Source organism: Pteropus alecto, unplaced genomic scaffold, assembly GCF_000325575.1.
Source record: "Pteropus alecto unplaced genomic scaffold, ASM32557v1 scaffold206, whole genome shotgun sequence".
Classification (NCBI taxonomy): Eukaryota; Metazoa; Chordata; class Mammalia; order Chiroptera; family Pteropodidae; genus Pteropus; species Pteropus alecto.
Window position 1 is genome coordinate 920,418 of NW_006438906.1, and position 21,993 is coordinate 942,410.

The window sequence follows — 21,993 nt, forward strand, 5'->3', positions numbered from 1 at the left end:
CCTGCTGCGCCCCCCCCCCCCGCCCCCCGCTCTTGCCTCCCGGGAGGACCCGGGCTGCTCCGGCCCCAGCCTGGAGCCCCAGGGGCCCGATGCTCGCGGGCGGCCGGGTGGACCCACGGAGTGCGGGAGGCATCGACGGGGCGCCTGCGCGGGGACCCAGGTCAGTGGCAGCTCCTCGCAGGGCCGCAGAACTTGTCACCCCTGCTGCCGCTGCTGAGACGCCCCAGCCCGCGCCAGCCCTCCAGCCGGCCTCGGCGCTTCCCGCTCCTTTCTCGGCCCCCGCCCCCCGCGGCTGCTCGGCGCGCTCCCCCTGCCAAGCTGTCTCTTTTCTCTTTCTCCCCCCAAAACCTCCCTGCCTCTGCAGCCGGTGGGAGGGACTGGGACTTCCTGAGGTCCCAGGGATGGGGCCGGGGCCCATTGGCTGCAACTGGACCAGGCCTCTGAGAGAGGAGGGGGCTCTGGCTGTGTCCATTGGCCTGGGGGAGGAAACTACCACCTGGGTGGGAAGGGGGCTACTGAGAGAGAGGCCCTGGGTGCGGGGGTGACATCTAGACAGAGGGGATGAGCTCCTGATATCTTACGTTTCTCACATCCTGTGGGCCTTTTGCCTGGCTTCATTTGTCCCCACCTCCTGTCTAGCTTTAGTCCCCACTGCCTGCTTTCATTTGGCCCCCACGGCCTATGCTCTTTGGGGCTCTGTCACCTGGTTTCCTTAGAACCTGCTGCCTGATTTCTTTTGTTCCCACTGCTTGCTTTCCATTAGTCTCTATCACCTGGCTTTATGGGATTGCCCTGTCTGGTTTCCTTCCATCCTGCTGCCTGGTGTTTGCTCCCCTGCCTGGCTTCCATGGAGCCCTATCAGGCTCCCTTTAGGATGGGGCATCAGGGCCCAAACTACACCTGGATTGGCAAGTGGTGAAGATGTCAACAGCATTGCAAGTCGTTCTCAGGTTGGGGCATGGCCCGCACAGCCTGGATTCTATTCTGCCTGGACAGCGACATGGTTTTCTCTCTTGTGATGTGGGGGTAGGGCTGCAGGGTCCAAGGACACTTTAGGATTCTTGTCCTCAGTGGTTACTTAGAGGGGTACTAGCTTCACCAGTGCTATTCCCATCTCTCTTTGGGCCTGACAGTGATGACAGGGCTTTGGCAGGGGCTGGGGTTGAAGTTAAGGCCCCATCTCTTCCCCCTTTCCTCCCCATCTATAGCTAGGCCTGACATTTGGGCTATCCTGTAGACATAGAGAGGTTTTGAGGAGGACTGGGATCACACAGCAGGTAGCTAGGCTGAGAGCTGCTACTAATCCTCATCCTGGAGAAGAGGGTGAGGAGGAGTATGGGGAGCCAGCCGGGTTTCTGGAGTTTTCTGGCTCCTGCTGCTACCACGGTCACCATCTCTTCATCCAGGGGCTTCTTCACCCCTCTTGTCTGGCCTGGGTCTCCTGTCATTCCTGAATACTGGTGAAAGCAGGGTTAGGGAAGGAAGTTGCTGCCTGGGGAATAATCGTCTATTTCCTCACTTTTTAGGAATCAGCAAAGTTCCTCCTTTCCTTTTCCTTCCTGCCTTAGGCCACCCTAAGCTTTACTCCCTTCCCCCCAAGAACAGCCTGGGTAACCCAAGGTCCCAGCACAGAGTAACTGTTCTGAATGTGTATCTGTGTATTTTCCACTGCTGGGTGTAGGAGTATGAGAGGCTGAGGGTGACTGGGGAATTCTGAGTTTTTGGAGGTGAAGTGGTATCTGTGAGGAAGATGGACTCTTCTGAGTATATGATGGTATCCATATGTGAGACCGTCACTGTTCTGAGTAAGTGCATGTGAGAGTTTGTGTGTGTGACTGTGTCTATAATATATGTGCACGCACACCAGTGTGTGTGAGGCTGTGGCAGCGGGTGTCCATGTGGGAGGCCATGATGTGTGGCCGTGGTGATGCCAGTGTCTGTGAGAGGCTCCTGGGTGTGTCCGTAAAGCTGTGGCTGTGTATGTGGAGGTGGGGCTTTGGGGAGCTCTTCTGGGTGGTTGTGAGAGCCCAAGTGTGTGCTACGATCTAAAATGACGTAAGCACTGGGTGCTGTGTGGCCCTGCATTGCTGGTGTGTGTGCGAGCATGTGCGCTCACGTTCTCATGCCTGTGTTTACCCATCAGGAACAGATTGCTCTGACTTCCCCACTGTGAAGAGGGGAGTAAGGGGGAGGAAGGATGGCTTGCTTTTGCCGAGCTGACCAGAAGCTTCCTCAGGAGTTTGTGCAGTGTGCGTGCACGTTAAAGGGGGCAGGGAGAACGGGACACTGTTAGATGAAGACAGTCGAAGTTTCTGTTCCCCCACCCCCACCTCTGGTTCTGTCAGAAAGACCATCTTTAGTTTTTTTTTGTTACAGATCGATGCTTCACATGTACTGCCTCCCCAGCCCCCTTACATGTGTGCATGTGTGTATACATGCACACAGGCTTACAAGCATAGGCTTCTGCGCATGTATTTGAGGGTGTGTCTGCACCATAGCAGCGATGGGGCCAGGGGTGGCATGGAGATGCTGAAGCAAATAGGTCTTTGTCCCAGGCCCCAAGTCTGGAAAGCTATTTTATCTATTCTTACGTATATATGGAAGTCCCTGAAGCCTCCTTCCTGCCCTGCTTCATCTGCTGCAAGCCCTCTCCTCCATCAGCTAAGGGAAGTCTCATTCAACCCTATTGCTCTGCCCATCCCCCACCTTACATGGAGTTCTTCCAGCTGTCTAACCTCCTGCTGCAGCATTCTCTTCCTCCAAGAGGAGCAGCCTTTACTCCCTGCAGACTTAACCTGACTAGTGTGTGAGCTTTTTGGGGGTAGAGTGTCCTCTTCATTCTTCTAGAAGCCAGAAGAGACTCTGGACTGGGGTTAGGGGATGGGGGTTTTGGTGCTTGTGCCTCAGCTTCTGTGCAGCTGTCCAGAACCCATGTGCCCAAAGGGAGGACAGGGACTTATCTGCCCCTTCCTGCTCTCCATTTAAGAGGCAGGAGGCTGGACCAGATGACCTCTAAGGGAGAAAGCTCAGACTCTTTGCACCTAGAGGGCTGCATAAGCACAGTCCTGTGTATACATGCATATGATATGCAAGCACATGCCCAGGTTACCAGGCAGCCCCACTCTGGAGTGGGCCTCCACATGTGGGCACGAGCTGAGCTGGTGAGATTCAGGTTCTCACCCCCAAGATACCTCCCAGCTGCCCATCCAGGCTTGTCATGGGAGGGCCCCAGGCTCCCCCCACAACACGCCTGCACACACATGCAGCAGGGCACGCACATGCTGATCTCAGGGTCCCCAAGGTGCCGGAGGCTGGGGGTGGGGGGTTTGAGCACTCAGAGTCCAGGCTGCTGCCAAAATCCATAGAATCTTGTCCCCCCCAGGCCCCCATCTCCGGCTGTGGAGGTCACAACAGCAGGTGCGGATACCCACTCCCCCCAACTCATTCACATTGGACCGCCTCCTTTTCCACAACCTCAGCCAGCGGCTGGAGCTGGGGGACAGCCCCCCCTGCCTCCCTCCTGGTCACCCCCTAACCCCCCTTCCTCCACTGGTGCTCAGCTTCTCCTGCCCCCTTATATGGGGGGAGGAGGGAGCCTATGTTTGGAAGGAGTCTTTTCCCTTGAGCACTGGGGCTTGCCCCTGCAGTGGGTGGGGTTATGGTAGCTCAGGAAAAGATAAGGCTTGAATCTTGAATCAGGCATGGCTTCTAGGACTTATGCTCCTTGGGGCGAGGGCAATGAGAGCTGAAAGATGGGCCAGGTCTGGAATGGAGAAAGAGCCAGAGACAAGAGACTCAGGAGGGAGAGACACCACGGGGAATGGGAGCCCGTCTGCCCTATAGCGGGCTGCCCCAGCCCAAGAACTGGCCCCTGACCCAGCCCACCCCCTCCCCTATAGGGGGCCTGCTGGGCCAGCTGCCAGGGGCCAGGCCTCCCTCCTTGGCCTGTCCCCCCATCCCCCAGCCTCTGGACGCTCAGACCTCTGCCCCCTCCCCCACCACCCACGCTGTCCAGGCTGCCTGGTGGGATCTGGGGGCCTCCAGGCCTCAGCCCCTCCTCCCCCTCCTGGAGCTTCCCGCCAGCCTTCACTGTCTCTCCCAGGCTCCCCCTCGGCCACTACTGTTCCTTCCTGCCCACTACATCCTTGTCCCTGTCCTCGCTCTCTCTCTCACTTTTTTCCTCCATCTCCAAGTGTAGGTGTCTCTCTTCCTCACTCCACCCTAATTCCTCCGTAGGTCTGAGGACTCTAGAGTTCCTCAGGCCTTTGAATCAGTTTATGCTGAGTCTTGTCCTGTGTTCTTACTTCATTCCCAAGACAGACCTTCTAGGGCCACTGTGGGGAGAGAGGAAGGGAATGAGGTCTCAGGACAGAGTGCCTTTTCCAGAGGGATTCTGGAGTCTGGGGTTGCCAAGGAAGATGGAAGGTGTGGAGATGTCACCTTGGCCCTGCCATAGGCCATTTGCCCTCCATCAGATGAATGTTTCTGACCTCACCCAGCCTCAGGCCATGGGAGAGTCCAGGCCAGTGAAGTTCTTTGGATCTCATTTTCTTGGAGGCACCACATGGGGCCTCCCTTCTCATTCATTGTCTAGGCCACATTGAGCCTATCTGACCCTTGGCACACCCACACCAACCAACACCTCGAAGCTCCGAACACAGTTGCACATCACCATACACACAGTTAGAGCTGGCCCGCAGTCAGTGATGCTCAGAACCTCCCATCCCCATGCTGGATGTGGTAGGGATTCCTCAGGGTTGAGCTTGTATAGCTTAAACTGCCGTCTGCTTCCACAGGGATAAATAGGGGCTTTCCAAAACTTATACTTCCCCTTCCTCAGGTTCTGCCTTCAGCAGGGCAGGAGCTGAGAGTAGGGGTACAGGGCACCTGGGACCTTGCTGGGGTTGGCAAGCAAGAGGAGTATTGGGCCATTGATCCTAAGCCAGGCTTAGAAACTGGGTAACTGAAGTCCCTGATCCAGAGCCTGTCACTGTATCTGTCAGTCTCACTGCTGGTGACTGTCAGTTTCCATGGTGCCAGTATTACTGTAGGTGTTATTCTGTGTGACTGTCCATGTTACCGAGTCAACATCCCTGTGTCACAGTGGATGTCATCATCATTGTTACTCTATGTGATTGTCAGTCTCATTGCATTTTTGTCTTTGAGGTTATGTTACTATTACTGTGACTATGTCAATGTCAACAGGTGTCATTGCCCTGTTTGTTGGTGTCATTGTATGTAACTGTCACTCACTGCATCATTGTCACTGTAGTGACTGTCAACAGCCTTGTGTGTCATTGTCAACTATACAACTGTGTGATTTATACTGGTGTTGTTATCACTATGTAATGCTGTCTTTGTGTCACAGTGGGACAGTGACAGTAAGTTGTGGTTTCAGGGTTTGTTTCTTGGTTTTTCAGCTGTGTGTGTGTATAATGATAACATTGGGGTTCTGTGTCAGGAGAGGTGCTGGGCTTTTTCTACTGACAAAGGGTTTGGGCTACTGGGCACTATGCTCCTTTCTTGCTAATAGGATGTCCTCTGTTCCCACATCATTCTGGGCCTGGGACTAGAGGCCAGGCTAACCCTTAGAGGGGTCTACAGGGAGCCCAGGTCAGTTTGCATGGCCTTTATTTGTGGGGTTTTGTGGGATTTATCCTGCAGATCTGTCCCAAAGACATTGGGTGTGAATTCAGAAAATTCCTGGGAAAGATGCTCTTTGCCCTGGAATGGGCAGCCTGAGGTGAGCCAGGGCAGTGTTGAAGTATAGCCTAGATGCCTCTGGCCTCAGCTTCCTTACCTGGAAGTGGGCCTAGCGCAGACTCTTAGGGGAGGACGAAGTGAAATTAGCCTGGGGCTTTCTGGATCTCTGGGACAGAAATGGAGTGGGGTTTTAGTTCACCCTTATCCCCTGGGGGCTGGATTCCTGGATCCCCAGGGAGGAGCCCTACAGCCCCCAGGAAGGCCCTGCTCTTCTTGTCTTATGTTGGCCAACTGCTGCGTTGACAGTGTCTCACACTGGAGGAGCTGGGTGGGCTTAGATGCTCTAGGGTGGACCCAGGGACCTTGCCAGTGTCTCTGTCATTTTCTCTAGGTCTGTCTCTCCTTCTGCCCTTGAATCTCCGCCCATCTCCTATGCTCCGCATCTCTCTTCCTGTGTCTCTTCCATTTTTCTCTATTTCAGTCTCTTCTTGTCTCTCTGGGTCTCTGCTCATGGCTTTCCCTCTCTCCCTGCCTCACCGTTTCCCCCTCCCTGGGCATCTCCCTTTCCTGGGTGCCCCCAACTATGCAGTATCTGTCTTGGTACCCCATCCCCCACTCTCTGCAGCACTCTCTCTCAGCAGCGCCCGTCTCCCATGGCTGCAGCCCTGTTGGCCCAGGGCCCGGCCCTTACAGTAACTCATCGGGCTGATGGAGGCGACTTTGATGAAGAAGCCACCCCTCCCCCTGCAGGGGCCCAAGAGTGTGTGTGTGTGTGTGTGTGTGTGTGTGTGTGTGTGTGTGTGTGTGTGTGTGTATTTGCTTGTATGCATGTACTCCCGTGCCAGACAATCTCCTTGCCCCTGTCTACCACAACTGGGACCAGGAAGGAGCTGGGAGCAGAGGGCCACCTGCTCCCTCCCTCTTCTCCTATCTTGCGATCTAACCTTCATCCACTCTGCCTGCCCTGCCACCTCCCCATGCTCAGGTTCCTGCTCCCATGTGGTGGGCAGTGGGTGGTGCTGAGGTGAAGTATCTTCTTGGCTGTGAGGAGAAAGACATGGGCAGATGGCAGAGATGGTGGGGGAGGGACTAAGGACTACCTGCAAGGGTGGAGGTGGAGAACCAGCTCTTGTCTCTATTTCTCTAGCACTAGCTCTGAATTCAGACAGTCTTGGGTTCATTTCCTGGCCCCACTACTTGCTGACTGTGACTTTGGCCATTGTCTTAACCTCCTAGGCCTAAGAAGTAGCTGAAGATGGGGGAGTGGCTGAGGGTCAGGAGCCAGGCCAAGTGGTAGCTAAGGCTCCAGGAGTCACTGATGTGGGAGGGTTAGCCAAGGCTACATGGGGCCTAGAGAGATGAGCTGTGCCAGGGAGGGGCAGTCAGAGCACCTGTGGCTGTGGCTGGAAGAAAACCAGGTGCAGATGGGGGGACTAGCCTGGTGAGGGGCCAGTGTAGCAACAGGCAGGCAGGAGCCCTCTCCTGTAAAAGAACTCCCGGAAGTCAGATTCTCTCCAATTTCCCCACCCACTGCTACAGGCTAACACCCACATTTGTCTCCCCCTTCTCTAGCTCTGTCTGCAGTGTCTCTGGCTGTTTCTCTGGCGGTATTTCTGGCAATGTCTCTGGCTGTGTCTGGCAGTGTGTTCCACTGTGTGTGTGAGTGTCCCTGGCAGTGTTTTCAGTGGTGTAGATACTTTCTGACTGAGCATCTGGCTGTGTGTGTGTGTCTCTCTCTAGCTGTTTTTCTGGGTGTATGCCTATTTGTATCTATCAGTTTTTCTGGTGTTTCTCTGCTTGTGTGTCAGGCACTTTCTCTGGCATTGTTTTTGACAGTATCTCTGGCTCTCTGGCTGTGCAGCTGATGGTTTCTCTGCCTGTGCTTCTTGCTCTTTCTCTGATGCTGTGTCTATTCGCATCTGACTGAGTCTTTTACAGTGTTTCTGGCAGGTCCTTTGGTTGTATATCAGCTGTATATCTCTGACCATGTTTCTGGCTGGTTATCTCTCTGGTTGTGTCTGTCTGTTTCTCTGGCCTCGCACAGTCTCCCAGTATAGTATATCTTCAACTATGTGGAACTATTTCTTTGGGGTTCTGCCTGGCTGTTTGGGGCAGTGTCTTTGAGCAGTGTCTTTGCCGTGTGTTTGGCTGTACCTCTGACAGTGTCTGGCAGTGTTTCTCTCTACTAGGTCTCTACTTCTGTCTGATTGGCAGCCCCCCTTTCTTCTCGGACTGGGGTGGGAGAATCGGATTTGGACCTTTTTCTGCAGGAAAGAAATTATTTCCCTGCCCTCAGATATTAGCATGTCCTGGGGCAGGATGGGGGGAGGGCAACTGGACCCCTTCCAGGAACCAGGACAGCAGGTAGGGTGTTAATTGGATCCATCTTGGCTTCTGGGGACATGTCTTGAGTGTCTTTTATGTGCTTATATGAGTGTGTGTAGACGCTGATGCGCATCTCCTGGGCTGGGGGTCCCAGGCTCCTGGGGCACATGGCTGGGTGAAAGATGGGCTGGCATATGTGACAAGGACTTATATGTGAAAACTCCTTGTTCTTTTGGTCATCGGTCATATCTGACCTTGGTCACATCCTCTGTGTACCACTGCCTTAGTACTCTGCTGCTCTGAACCTCCCAGAGCCCAGTGGCAAGGCTCCCTGGAGGACAGATCTGAGGGGCTCCTGAGCATTCAGGTTTTGGGCTCTCTCCCCAGGAGTACAGCAGGGCCTTCCATTCGAGGCAGTTTAGAGAAGTATGGACCTCCAGCTAAGTTAAAACATTACCCTTTCAGTTTGCAATGTTTATAGCTAATTAGTCAACCTCACCAGTAAAGTTTTTGTTTTTTTTAGAAAAACGACCCTAGCATTACCATTGTTCTCTAACTCATCCGCGGCTGACAACATCCTGCAGCCAGCAGCCTTATCCAGCAACAAACCACTGTAGGTTCCCTTCTACCATCTTAGCAAACTTTTGCCTACAGATGCCAATAATGTTTTCTGTGAGCAACAAACCACTGTAGGTAGAAGGGAACTTCTACCATCTTAGTAAACTTTTGCCTACAGATGCCAATAATGTTTTCTGTTGCTTGAAAGAGGATCCTGAGCCCCATTAAGAAGGGCATTTGGGGTCAAGGTGCCCTGGCCCTAAGGCTGGGATTTCCCAGTCTTGCCTGAGAACAGTACGGGGTGGTGATGCGGGTGGTTCCCCAGGAGGTTCCTGCCTAGGCTGATGCTGCCCTTTCCCCCACACCCCTGTTTCTCCCAACAGATGGCTGCTCCTGTCCCATGGGCCTGCTGTGCTGTGCTTGCTGCCGCCGCTGCCGTTGTCTACACCCAGAGACACAGTTCGCAGGGTGAGTGCTGGGTGGGAGCGGTGTGCTCCTTGCCATCCCCCTCCCAGAGCTGAGCGTGAACTTTCCTTGGCACAGATGAACGCACTCACCCAAGAGCCACACACTGGCATGTGCTGGCATTGCCACCCATGAACACCCAGAGGAGCATGAGTCATCTGACACGTTTATCCAGGATGACCCACTGATGTCTCATAGGCAGTCTTCCAGTCTCTCCTGGGTGGTCTCATGCTGATGGTCTCTCTGGCCTGAGATGATCTGTCTTTCTTTCCACTAGGATGGATGTAGGGAGTTGGGGGCCACTGTACAGTATCTGGTGAAATGGGGCCCCCTGGGATTTTGTCGGAGGTGCAGTGGGAGGCACTGAAAGAGACAGTAGGCAAGAATGCTTCCCCTTATCAGAGATGGTGGACTGAGAACAAGGATGGGGGGATGGGCAGGGTGACAAGTGGAAAAGGGCTGATACACTAAGGAAGGAGACCGGACAGTCAGTCAGCTGGAATGGCTGGAAGAGGCAGAGATTGCTCAGGCAGAGCCATTGGCAGCCTCTAGCTCTCTCCCTACCAGTGTCCAGCTAGGGCTGAGTCCTTCCCACAGCCCACAGGGTAAGGAGCTTACCCCTGATGGGAAATAGGTGCCTTCTTGAACTTGACCACTGCATTTGAGTGAGGCCGCACCTCAAACAGCCACGTCAGTACTAGGGCTGACCTCAAAACTCCTGGAACAAGGCTCTAAGTATAGGGTGCTCCCCTCTTGGATGTATTCTGCATCTCCCCACACCTCAATTGCCTTGGGTAGAAGCACAGAAGGTAGAGGCACCTCTGGGGCCCAGGCATGGAGTAGATCCTGATGGCTGAGCTCTGTCACCCTCAAGGCCGTGAGTTCAAGGAGGGCAGTAGGTCGAGGCTCCTGTGGCCCCTTCCTTGTGAGACCAACACTGAGACCCAGAGAAAGCCTGGCTCACCCTAGGGCTGCTCCCCAGTGGTCAGGGACCCAAGGTACCACTAGGCCAGCCCATCAACCTCCTGCTTGCAGTCAGCCTACCCTGGGCTCCAGTGCTGACCTGAACTGCTTAAGCCTGCAGTGGTCTCTGCTTTGGCCTAGCCCCTGCCCTATGCATAAATCAGAGCCAGATATGACCAAGGCCTTGGGTGAAAGACCGCATCTCTGCAAGCGTGTGAGACTGTCCCTGTGCATTAGGCGGTATTCGTGGGGGTTGAGACTATATCCCTGTTTAAGTACATTTCTCGGTGTGGTTGTACCCTCGTGGGCTGTGCCCCAGTGTGACATTGTCTGTGTTTGATGATGCCCTTCGTGGAGTTGTGTCCTTGTAATTGAGACTATCCCATAATGATAGTTTGATAGTTTCTGTTTCTGTCTCTTTGTGTGTCTGTCCCTGTTGAACTGTTTCCTGGTGTGTGAGATTGTATCACCATGTATAACTGTGACTCTGCGTGACAGAGGTGCTCCTCTTGTGCATGCATGTGATCTTGTGTCAGCTTTTCCCATCCCCAAAGTGGGACAGTTTCCCTGTGTGGCTGTGACCTTGTGGATGGTCGTCCTGTGTGTGCTTGTTCTTTTTTGTGGTGACTGTCCTCATTCTATGTGTGTGGTGATGAGAGGTTGCTCAAGATGCCCGGGGGGACTGTTTCCGGCATGTGGTCCCCATGTGAGCCTGTGTGCGCAGGTGCGAGGGAGCCGTCAGCTCTGTCCCTCTGTGTTCTCTGTGTCCATGACCTCATCCTGTCTCTGTCTCTCATCCTGGCTTCTAACAACCTTTTCACAGTTGATTCCTTTGGAGCATTTGTCACCGCGTCAGGGCCAAGAACCCCATCCTCCTCCTACTGCTTGATTTAATTTCTGAAATGGACAGCACATCAGTAGGGGCACCCACGGGGCGGGAGGAGAGCTGTCCAGAGACAAAGGATTAAATCACTGCCATCTTTGGAGCTGTTGCATGGCTGTGTGTATTGCCATTGTTCTGTTATTGTAGCAGTTGTGACACTATGTGATTGTCATGTCATGTTGCCCCCTCTGCCTCTGCCTTGTGGCCTGTAGTTGTCTTCTGTCATTGTGTTGTCATTTTTCATTCTTGTCCTGCTCTCATGTTGTTGATTTGTCATTGTTGTCGGGTTGTGTTTCCATTTCCTCTGTGAGGCAAACAAGGTGCAGTGGCGAAGTATTACCCCATTGCCATTATACTTGTGCTATTGGGTTGCTGTTTCCTCATCTTGTGGCTGTACCTGCCCCCCAGGATTAAAGGGCTATCCTGGGTTCGTGTTAGTTCTGAGCTGCTATTGGTCAATGTTGATGTGTTGCTGCCAGGACCATGATGGCCACACCCCTTCCCCAACGGTCAGTTTTCAGCCTCTTCCTCAGGCAGCTGGATGCAGAGTCTCTGCTGGGGGGTGGGGTGCAGAGAGAGGGGCTTGGCATGTTTCCTGGAAGCTCCAGGTTTTTGGAAGAGAGGCTGGAGGGGGGCTCAGAGGCTAGAGCTGGTGAATTGGGGAGGGCTCTATGGCTTGAGCCTTGGACACTGGGCCTCTGGTCAGGGGGAGGCCCCCATTCAGTCTTTGGTCCAGCCTCACAGCTGTGGCCTCCAAGGCCCCCAGCCACCGCCCTTCCGCCCTGTTCATCCTCTGTTCGGCTGGTCCCAGGCCCCACAAATGAGTGGTCAGGGCTGGCTGGGTTTCCAGCTTCCCTCTTCAACAGGGACAGGGAGGCTCAGAGAGGGGCAAGACAGAGACAGGCAGCAGGGGAGAGACCCGGAGAGGCATGGAGAGACCCCAGCACAGGGAGGCTGAAAGAGGCAGCAAACAGGGACAGATGTTTCAGCACAGAGAAAACCAGTACTGGGAGGGGGCTGTGATGGAGGGAAGGGGGCAGCAGGCAGCATAGGAGGATCCCTACCCCCTGAAGGCCTCGTGGTGTTAACAAGTCTAATTAAGAGGCCACTGGCCCAACTTAATTGGCTCGTTAACAGGAACTGCCTCTGAAAATCCCCCAACTCAGCGGGGTGGCTCTCAGAGGGGAGACGTGAGCTGGTGTTAACGAGGGATCCCGCAGCCCCCCAACTCTGACCCCTCCCCCTCACTCTTCCCCTCCCACCCTCACTCCACAGATCTGGCTAGAACCAGGGAAGCATCTGTCCTTCCAGGCTTGGGGGGGCAGGATGAGGAGAGTAGATTTGCATCTCGAGGCTCTGCATGCCTGCTTCTCTGCTGGTGTCTGTAGATGAGTATCTGGGACCACTCTCCTCCCCCACTTAGCCCTGCCTCTTGACAGGTGCTCACTCCCACCCTTCCACTCTAGTCTCCTGGGCTCCGTCCATCATGCCTGGGTTGCTGAGACCAGGGCTGGGATTCGCTTTGGGGTCTGACAGGCCCCTCCTGGGGGGCAGGAGAGGGATGACCAGAGAGCTCCCTCAGTCCCAGCATTTCCCCACTCCCACCCAAGCAGTTCCTGCTTTACCAAGTTGACAGCTGCCAGGAGTTCCCTGGGGCTCTGGTCCTCCACCCTGCCCATTCTCCCTTCTGCTGCTGCTGCCCAAGCCCTGAATGGCTGGTTGGAGGATGGGGTGGGTCTTGTCAAAGGGGCCAGAGTTGGGGAGAGGGAGAAAGGCAGGACAGAAAGAGATAAGGATGGGAAAGAGAAACAGATGGGGCCTCTCAGCTCTAGCTTGCCTGGGTAGCAGATGTCAGTGACTGGGGCTGTGCCTGTTGGTGGCAAGAGGTTAGGGTCAAGTGGGTCAGGAAAACTTTTAAAAGACCTAGGGACTGGAAGTGAACTGAGTTTTCACTGAGATCTATCCCAGAACTCTACACATTCTCTCTCTCTATCACACACACATACGCACACACACTGAAATCACTCATTCACTCACACGCAGTCCCCAGACATGCACACACACAAATTTAGAGACACTCACATACCTCTACACTTGCACAGCCACGGGGAAATTTGGTCACTCTTCATCTCCCTAAGACACTCACATCGTCAGACACAGAGTCTCTCATCCTGGACTCCTCAGTCATGCACATTCACAGGCTCTCATCCTTGTACATTCACCTGGAGTTACTGGGCATATCTGTGACATGTGACTTTTGTCCTGTGCCCTCCCCAACTCCCACAGAGGCACCCCATGTGCAGTACGAGCGCCTGGGTTCAGATGTGACTCTGCCTTGTGGGACAGCCAACTGGGATGCAGCTGTGACGTGGCTGGTAAATGGAACAGACCTGGCCCCAGACCTGCTCAATGGCTCTCAGCTCGTACTCCGTGGCCTGGAACTGGGCCACAGTGGCCTCTATGCCTGCTTCCACCGTGACTCCTGGCACCTACGCCACCAAGTTTTCCTACATGTGGGCTGTAAGTGTTGTTCCCGACTCCTCATCCGATCTCCCACTTCACTCAAGGGGGTTGTCATTGAGGCCCAGACCCTTGGCCCAGATCAAATCCCCTTCCTGTTGGTGGTCGGGGGAGGGCTTCAGCACCCTGACTCTTGCCCTCTGATTCTATCCCAGCCTGCTCTTCTGACCTCTGAACCCAAACTTCTCAGAGTCCAGACCCCTGGGCATTTTGCACATGCATTTTACCACCCCGGGGGTCTCTGAGATCCTGAAATCCTATTCTTATGACATGGTGGGCAAAGGAGGGCTGGCAGCTCATTGCCCATCTAGGACCTGATGGGGAGGAATCCTGGGGTCACATCTCAGAGTGGGAGCAGCCACATTTCACTGTGTGCTCTCACAGAGGCTGCCCATTAGGTCCTCATAGAAGAAAATGGGATCTGTGGTTATGTAGGTGTAGGTATGGGCACTCGGGGAGGCCTAGGGAAGAAGGAAGGCTTCCTGAAGGGGGAGGCACATGGAGACTTAGAGGATTTGGAAGAGACATTGAAAAAGTCATTTGTAGCAGAGAGCTGACTGTGACTATATTCCTCAGAGGCTAGGAGGACATGAAATAGGGGAAGGGAGCTAAAGAAAGGGACGGGGCAGATCATGATCCTAGGAGCTGAGGAGTGATATGATAAAGGTCGCGTTCTTGAAACATCCCTTTCATTGTGGTGAAGAGAGGCAAGTTGGACAGGGCCCCGTCCCTTTCATTGTGGTGAAGAGAGGCAAGTTGGACAGGGCAAAGCCAGGAAGGAAGGAGGCTGTTGTTGAGATGCAGGAGAGATGATGAGGACCTGGGAGCAGGGCATGGAGTTGGGGAGGTTGAGAGAGGGCATTTGGACCCCAGGAATCGGTGATGGGTTGGAGGTGGGGAGGACAGGAGAGTAGAAAGCAGGAAGACTCAAGACAGCTGGTGGTACCAATCACTGCAGCAGACACAGTAGGAGGGTTCATTGGAGGAGAATATAGTATGTTCCCTTTGGACAGTGTTTTAGTTTGGGCTTCTCTAGAATCAGATCCCAAGATGATAATTCATATGTAAGTAGCTTGTTTGGCAGGTGATGGAATGGGAAAATGATAGAAAAAGGAAGTTAAGTTAACCAATAAAGAATGAGTTACCAGCTGTTATGTCTGGGCTACTGGCACTTTACCCACCCGGGGAACTCTGAGAGCCCAGGCAGAACATAAACCTTGGAGGTCTCCTGCCAGAGGAGTAAGGGAGCTTGGATGCTTATATATCATCTCCTGCCCATCCCTGGGAGGGGGGTTCTTCTGGGGTGGGTGCGGGGATGTTGTAATTCTCCAGCACTTTTGGCCCGATGCCTTGGCAGACAATGCAGCCTTTGGTGGCCAAAGAAAGCTCTTAGGCAAATAACTGCAGAAGCAGCTGTGGGTACGGGCGAGGGCTCTGCGGCACTAGTGATATCTGCGATAGTTCGTTGGGGTCCTCAGGGGAAAATCGGGAGTTAATGGCTTATACCCAGTGGATTTGAGAGTCTAGGGTTCAGGGGAGAGGGCTTTGATGGAGATGGGAAATTGGGAGGTGGTCATCATCAAGGCCATGGAAGGGGGTGAGATGGCCAAGGGAGAGATTGTGGGATGAGGAGAGAAGAGGACCCAGAACGAGCCCTGAAGACCATCACTGTATAAAGGGTTGATGGAGAGAAATGAGCCACAAAGAGAGAAGAAGGAGCCAGCAGGAAGGTAGAGGGAAGCCCAGGTGAGTGCGATTTGGAAGAGGGGTTTGGAGAAGTCGGAGGGATGAGATTATCAGTGTTGAGGGTCAGCTGGGCAAGTTCTGGATCTCAGCCAGAGGCCCCCGCTGACAGAGTACTCTGAAAACAGTTTCACTTCTTTTCTTCTTCAGCCAAAGGTTCAAGCTTCTCTGGCCTCATGCCAGGTGGGTGATGCACCCTACTGTCTGAAGATGGTTTCTTTACTCCCTGGGAACTCCCCGAGAGGAGGAGATGCTTGAGGGACCTGGAACCAGGCCCTTCCCCCATTGTCGGGAGATTGGTGTGGACAACCATGGGAAATGTTAGGCTGAAGGGTTGCTCAGGGTCCTCCACAAAACACTGACCCACCAATGGGGCTGAAGGAGGGGTGGAAATATGTTTTGGTGGAGATGTTGCTTTTTCTCTTTTTCCAACAGAAAAGCCTTTTTGATGAGTTAAAACCGGAGAGATGGTATTCCTAACCAAACTCTTAGTTGCAAGCCAAGGGCGGAGTGACCCCTGTTGGCCAGGTGGAGAAATGCAGGGCCAGCCTATGGGCATCCTCCCTGACTCACCTTAAGTGGAGCCCTCAGCCCTGCCCAGGCCTTTATACTGGGTGGAGGGGGCCGGGGAGAGAGGCCATATACTGACTGCCATGGAAGAAGGATGAGGCCAGCTTGGCACCACCACCCACATTCTTGTCTTCTCAGTTTGTGTCCCACTAGTTCTCAGGATGGACAAGCCGGGCAGTGATGGCTGGGCTTTGATGACTCTGGGCCCCCATTCCTGATAGCTTGATCATCTTTGAGGGGTCATTGGAGGGGAACTGGGTCTGGAAGTAATGGTTATAGTTTATATCCACCTGACATGCCTACAGCTGCCCTGTTGTGACCAGAGCCCAGACCTTTTGTGTGTGCGCGTGTGTATACACACACACACACACACACGTATATATATTTGTATATATTATATATATATGTATGTATGTGTATATGTTTATTTTATATATATATATATACGTGTGTGTGTGTGTGTGTGTGTGTGTGTGCATTGCCTGTCAGAGGAGAGCTGGCCATGAATTGGCTGTAGCATTAGTAATAGGTACTTATCTCTCATTGCCTTATTTCCTTCTAAAGCACTGGTCAGAGAAATAGGGGACATTAATCATGATTGTCTCAGTCACTTTATATTAGTAACAAGAGATTGGGTTTGGCAACACTCCATATCAAATTATCCTTTTTGCCAGCACTCAGAGAACAGGACAGAGTTACCCCTTATTTATGGGTCATTCAAACCCCAAATTATTTGATGTTTATCCTAAACATACGTGATTTTTATGGGAACCTGATCATAAAAGTATTCTGTTGAAAGTCCTCTTAGAACCAGACTGATCTCTGAATTGCTTTCTCCTGATCCACCTTCCTGCCCTCAGATGGATATCACAAACAAGTCTGAGGAGTCCCCTTCCCGGGATGATGAGAGAACCCCCACATTAGGAATAGGATGACAGGGTTCCTTTTAGTAGTCTTTTGTTTATTAGACATAGCTGATGCAGTGTCATTCTGATTTTAAGCTAAAAGAAATTAGCGATTAATTGACTGAATTTAAATTGGAGAGTTCCTTGTCCAATTTTTAAAAATCTGTATTTGATTGATCAGGATGAGAAGTCCAGAGCCCCCAGTTCAGCACTACTTTGCCGTCAGCCCTGTCTGGCTGGGAAAGAAAGAGCAGCCTGTGGGAGGCAGAAAGGAGGCATTTGAGAGTCCAGAAATTGGGGTGCATTGAGGGATGCCACAAGATAGGATTGGGACAGGCCATGGGCCTTGAATGCCAGGCAGGAGGAGGAATGTGGGTGGGGCCTGGACAGGGCTGGAGCTGGGTCACCCTGCCCCGCCCAGCCTGATCTGGCCTGGCCAGGGGTGTGGGCAGCCCTCCCCTCCTCTCTGGACCGGCGGGTAGGCCTCGTGCATGCTGGGGGCTCCAGCCCAGGCGGGCTGGCGAGATGAGAGGAAAAACATGCGGTTTGGTGGGCTGGACATGGAAAAACAAGCCAATTAGGAGGAAAACAAACAAACCCCAGGCCAGCAGGGGCACACGCACACATGCACACGCACACACGGCCCCGCATGGGACCAGGGACACCCTCCCACAGGCTGACGTCACCACTCAGACATCTCAGGAGCCCCCACAAGGGGCAACTCAGGATGCCTGGGCATCCAGGAACCTGCCAGTATGCCCAGCGTTTGATACTAAGATATGTATGCTTGTGAGCTTTTGCTCACACACTCTCTAACATGCTCTCACATGGTGTTCAGTTCATATGTGTGAACACACTTGGAATTCTGGGCACCTTCCTACACTTGGTTTGAAAAACATGTTGAGGCTTAAGCTCCATCTTATATACAGTGTCTCACATGTGTAGTCTTACTGTCACTGTGTTTCAGACATAGTGGCATATTTACACGTGCTCTCACAGAGTACCTCGGCCACATAACCTTACACATCTAGACAATCTTGAAGTCGAACAGCCTCGCGCTGAGTCATACACACAGCCATCCAGTCACACACAGCCAATCATACAGTTATAAACTGCCCAGAGCCTCAGTCACACACATGAAATCTCTCAGAGTTACATACACAGCCTCACAACCGCACTGTCTTAAAAAACAACTTCTCTCCCGACTCCCAGCACACTCACAGCAGGCCTGATCGCACACTGTCCCACAGCCTCACACTTGGTCTCTCACAGCACCCCCACCTCCGCCCACCCGGCCCCTCAGCTGGGCTCCAGCTGCAGCAAGTCACTCCTTTTCTTCCTTTTCTTTGTTTTTCTTTCCTCCTTTTCCCTCTGAGAAACCTGGTCCCTGTCAGGAAACCCAAGCCCTTCCCTACTCAGGGCCCAGGGCCAGGCAGGAGTAGCCAGATGACAGACAAAGCCCTGCCTGGCCCCCCGGCCCCCCTATGACCTGCCCAGTTAAAGAGGGGAACCGGTTTGAGGGGGAAGCTGGTCAGAGTGGGGGCACAGTCAGAGGAATGGAGACTGGTCACTGGGGAGGCTGGCACGGGTAGAGGGCTTGTGAGTCCAGTGCCATAGCCTGCTCTGCCCTCCCAAGAGTCTCAGGCAGCAGGGAGCTGACTCTGCAGGCTTCAACCTCCCGGCCCCCACCAGCACCCTTCTCCTTTGAAGCTGGGGGTAAGGAGGGGGGTGGCGGCTTTTCTACCGACCTCAGAATGTCCTTTCCTCCTGGGGTGGCTGCCAACTCTGGCCTGGCCCACAGGCCCCCACAAGGCACTTCCTGTGTCCTTGGCTGCACCCACCCCCCATGCCTCTGTGCCCCTGAGCAGATAGGGAAGGGATACGAAAGGCGCACAGTGTGAACATGGAACAGACACAAGATGGACATGGGGCCAGGAAGGCTTCCCAGTGGATGCAGACAGCAGTGTGTAGAATGCAAGTCGCCCCTTGTGGGGGCTCAGCTAGGTTCTGGCTCGCCCTTGCAGGCATGGAGCACCTCTGCCCAGAGCACACTGCCCACTCCACACTCAAGCTTCTCTGACCCCCTCACCTCTCCCGCTGCAAAGCCAGATAGGGCCCTAGGGATTCATTCAGCCCCCATACATACATACATGCATACGCACATACATACTTTACACATACTGGACATGCACATGCAGTTACACAGTCACATGAACATTGTGGATGAAAGCCCACAATTCCCCATGTGTCACCATGGCCACTCAGCAAGCATAGACATGCACTCCCCTTCACTATCCCTGGCTTATTGAGCTGTCCCCCTCCCATTTCCTGTCCACCTGTCAGGCAGGGGGCGGGGTAGGGAAGAGAGGGAACACAGGCAGGAGGTGTCAGTGTCCCTGGAGCCACCACGGACATTCCTTGCCTGGGTCAGATCACAGAAGCTGCCTCCTTCCAGGAACCTGAGCCGGCTGTCCTCACGTCTTGCCCAATGCCTGAGGGTGGGACAGCTGGACTAAGTGTTCGTGGCAGTAAAGAGAGTGGTTAAACAGCAGAAAAAATTTCCCGTGTGTGTATATGTGTGTGTGTGTGTGTGTGTGTGTGTGTGTGATCACGTAAGTGGGTATCCCTAGCCTTGGGTTTAGTCTTGGCTCTGGCTTGCTGTGTGACCCCAGGCAGGTCCCTCTCCCTCTCTGGGCCTGGTCATTTTAGAGTGAAGACAGCTGTTGATCACATAAAAGGCTTCTTAAAGGGCTGGGGCTGGGGTGAGGTACACACCAAAGGAATAGCACCTTTCTCTCAACAGGCATGTGCATATACACACAGTCATACATGGACATGAGCTCTGAAAGCCATGTCATACATGGACATGCACTCTGAAAGCCATGCACATAGACACTCCACATGTACCCACATTCCATCACGGGTCACTCATTCATATCATACACAGGTACATATGTAACACACACACCCATGCATGCAGACATGTACACACACAGATACACATGTGAATAGCCATCCAGTGCTGTTGTTCCTGTGGAACCACCAGGTCTGTCTTCATATTTCTCAGTCTCTACTGAGGAGAAGCCTGGGGTGTCTCTTCTCCAGGGAGTGCACCCTGATCATCCCAGCAACCAGAGGACCTAGTCAAGACCTCCCTCAGCCTCTGTTGCACAGTCTTCCTCTGGGAATGGACACGATGTGTCCAGGAGTTGTGGTGGGGCTGGGGCCGATTCCCCCAGACATCACCTCCATCCTGTGATTGATGAGCTGAGGCCCGCAGCCCCCTACTCCCCACGGTTCCTGCCTTCATTGAGCAGGTGGGGGGGACTCCCTTTCCTTACAGCCCTTGTTTTTCTTTAATTAAACATCTGGCTCTCTGTGGCCTGGGAAGCCTCAGACCCTCGTTGACAGTCCCCCCGCCCCAACCAACCTCTGCCATTGTTGATGGGTTGGAGGGGGAGTGCTGGAGTTCTGGGGCCCACCTGTCCCCACACTAATGCAGGGGAATGGGGGCTCCAAGAATGCCCTGACCTTGCTATCCTCACCCCTAGTGCCGCCGCGGGAGCCTGTGCTCAGCTGCCGCTCCAACACTTACCCCAAGGGCTTCTACTGCAGCTGGCATCTGCCAGCCCCCACCTACATCCCCAACACCTTCAATGTGACTGTGCTGTGAGTAAATGCTCTTGTGCCCCGGTTCTAACCTTGACCTCTAACCTCTCCCCACCCCCACCTCCCTTCCCTCAGTCCAGTCCTAGCTCAGCCCAGCCTTGGGCTTGACCTTCCCCCAACCTCTGCCCCACCTGACCCTTGATGCTGGTAACAGTGCCTGGGCCTCACCCCTCCCCAGGCATGGCTCCAAAATTATGGTCTGTGAGAAGGACCCAGCCCTCAAGAACCGCTGCCACATCCGCTACATGCACCTGTTCTCCACCATCAAATACAAGGTCTCGATAAGTGTCAGCAATGCCCTGGGCCACAACGCCACAGCTATCACCTTCGACGAGTTTACCATTGGTGCGTGGGAAGGGGGATGTGTCCCTGCTGCTTACTCCAGTGGGAATGTGTAAGTGGGTGTGTGCCAGAGCTGTATATGAGCATTAGGACATTCATGTGTGTGCACAGGTATATGTGGTATGTATACACATGTGTACATATATGCATGGCATGTATATACCTGTGAACATTTGAGTGAATGTCCTTTACCTGCAGGGGCTGAGAGACTCCAGCAGCTCTTCCCATCATCTCTCTGGCTCCTAGAGCATACAGGAGGGGGAAGGGGGGCAGGCTGGGCCAGACCCTTGTGCAGCTGCAGCCTCCCCCCACCACCCCACGCTAATGGCTTCCTTACGGCCTGTGATGAATGAGGTGTCAGAACAGGAGACAGGACTGGGACAGATACTACCCTCCCCCCCACCCCCATCCGAGCCAGACCCTCTGCCTGCCCCAGCCCCTTCCCAGCCAGACCCCTTGCTTTCTCTTACCCCTAGCCAGACCCAGCCAGACCTTCTGCTTGCCCCTGCACCCCATTGCCGGGTCCTCAGCTTTACCATTTCTACATGAGCTGGGCCCTTAGATGCTCTTATCAGATCCTCAGCCTACCTCCAACCCAGATCTGCAACACCTGTAGACTGTCTTTTAACCTTGACTCACAGCACAGCTTCAAACCCAGATCCTTCCAAGGGAGGCCATGTCTCACTTTGGAACTGGAAAAGTTGAAGTGAAAAGCCAGGCTTGGGGGAGTGTATGATGTGTGGGCAGGAGAGGGTGATCCAGGTGACGATGGGGGTGATGGTGGTCATGGTGGAGCCATTATACAGGCTTAGTAATTGGGATGCTGGTCATCATGATGATGGAGTTGGGATGATGGAATGAAGTTTGGGATGTTGATATCATGATCTAGTGACAGTGACTGCAGCGACAATCATTGGTGATGACCAGGGTGTGTGGTAGAAGTAACGAGATGGTCGTTTATGGTGGTTGCCAGACTTGACCACAGAGAAGAGGGGTGGCAACCATGATGATGACGACAATTGGCAGACTGAGATGGCGGACATAGTGGCTGGGTTGATGAAGTGGGGTTGTTTCCAAAGATAAGTGTGATAATGAAGCTCTGTCTCCTGAACAGTGAAGCCTGACCCTCCAGAAAATGTGGTAGCCCGGCCAGTGCCCAGCAACCCTCGCCGGCTAGAGGTGACGTGGCAGACCCCCTCAACCTGGCCTGACCCTGAGTCCTTTCCTCTCAAGTTCTTTCTGCGCTACCGACCCCTCATCCTGGACCAGTGGCAGCATGTGAGTGCCCTGCCCTGCCCAGATCCCTAGTGCCCGAATCAGAGCCACATGGCATGGGAGGTACCCGTA

General features: G+C 53.8%; 1 protein-coding gene across 1 annotated transcript in view; it reads left to right on the forward strand.

Moving 5' to 3' along the window:
* Positions 1-21,993, forward strand: part of CNTFR (ciliary neurotrophic factor receptor) — a 37,439-nt gene that overhangs the window by 10,762 nt on the left and 4,684 nt on the right. The window contains exons 3-7 of the mRNA XM_006916039.1: positions 8,970-9,054; positions 13,184-13,417; positions 20,187-20,304; positions 20,483-20,649; positions 21,761-21,924. Coding sequence (XP_006916101.1) covers positions 8,970-9,054; positions 13,184-13,417; positions 20,187-20,304; positions 20,483-20,649; positions 21,761-21,924 — 768 coding nt within the window. The remainder of the gene's footprint in view (positions 1-8,969; positions 9,055-13,183; positions 13,418-20,186; positions 20,305-20,482; positions 20,650-21,760; positions 21,925-21,993) is intronic.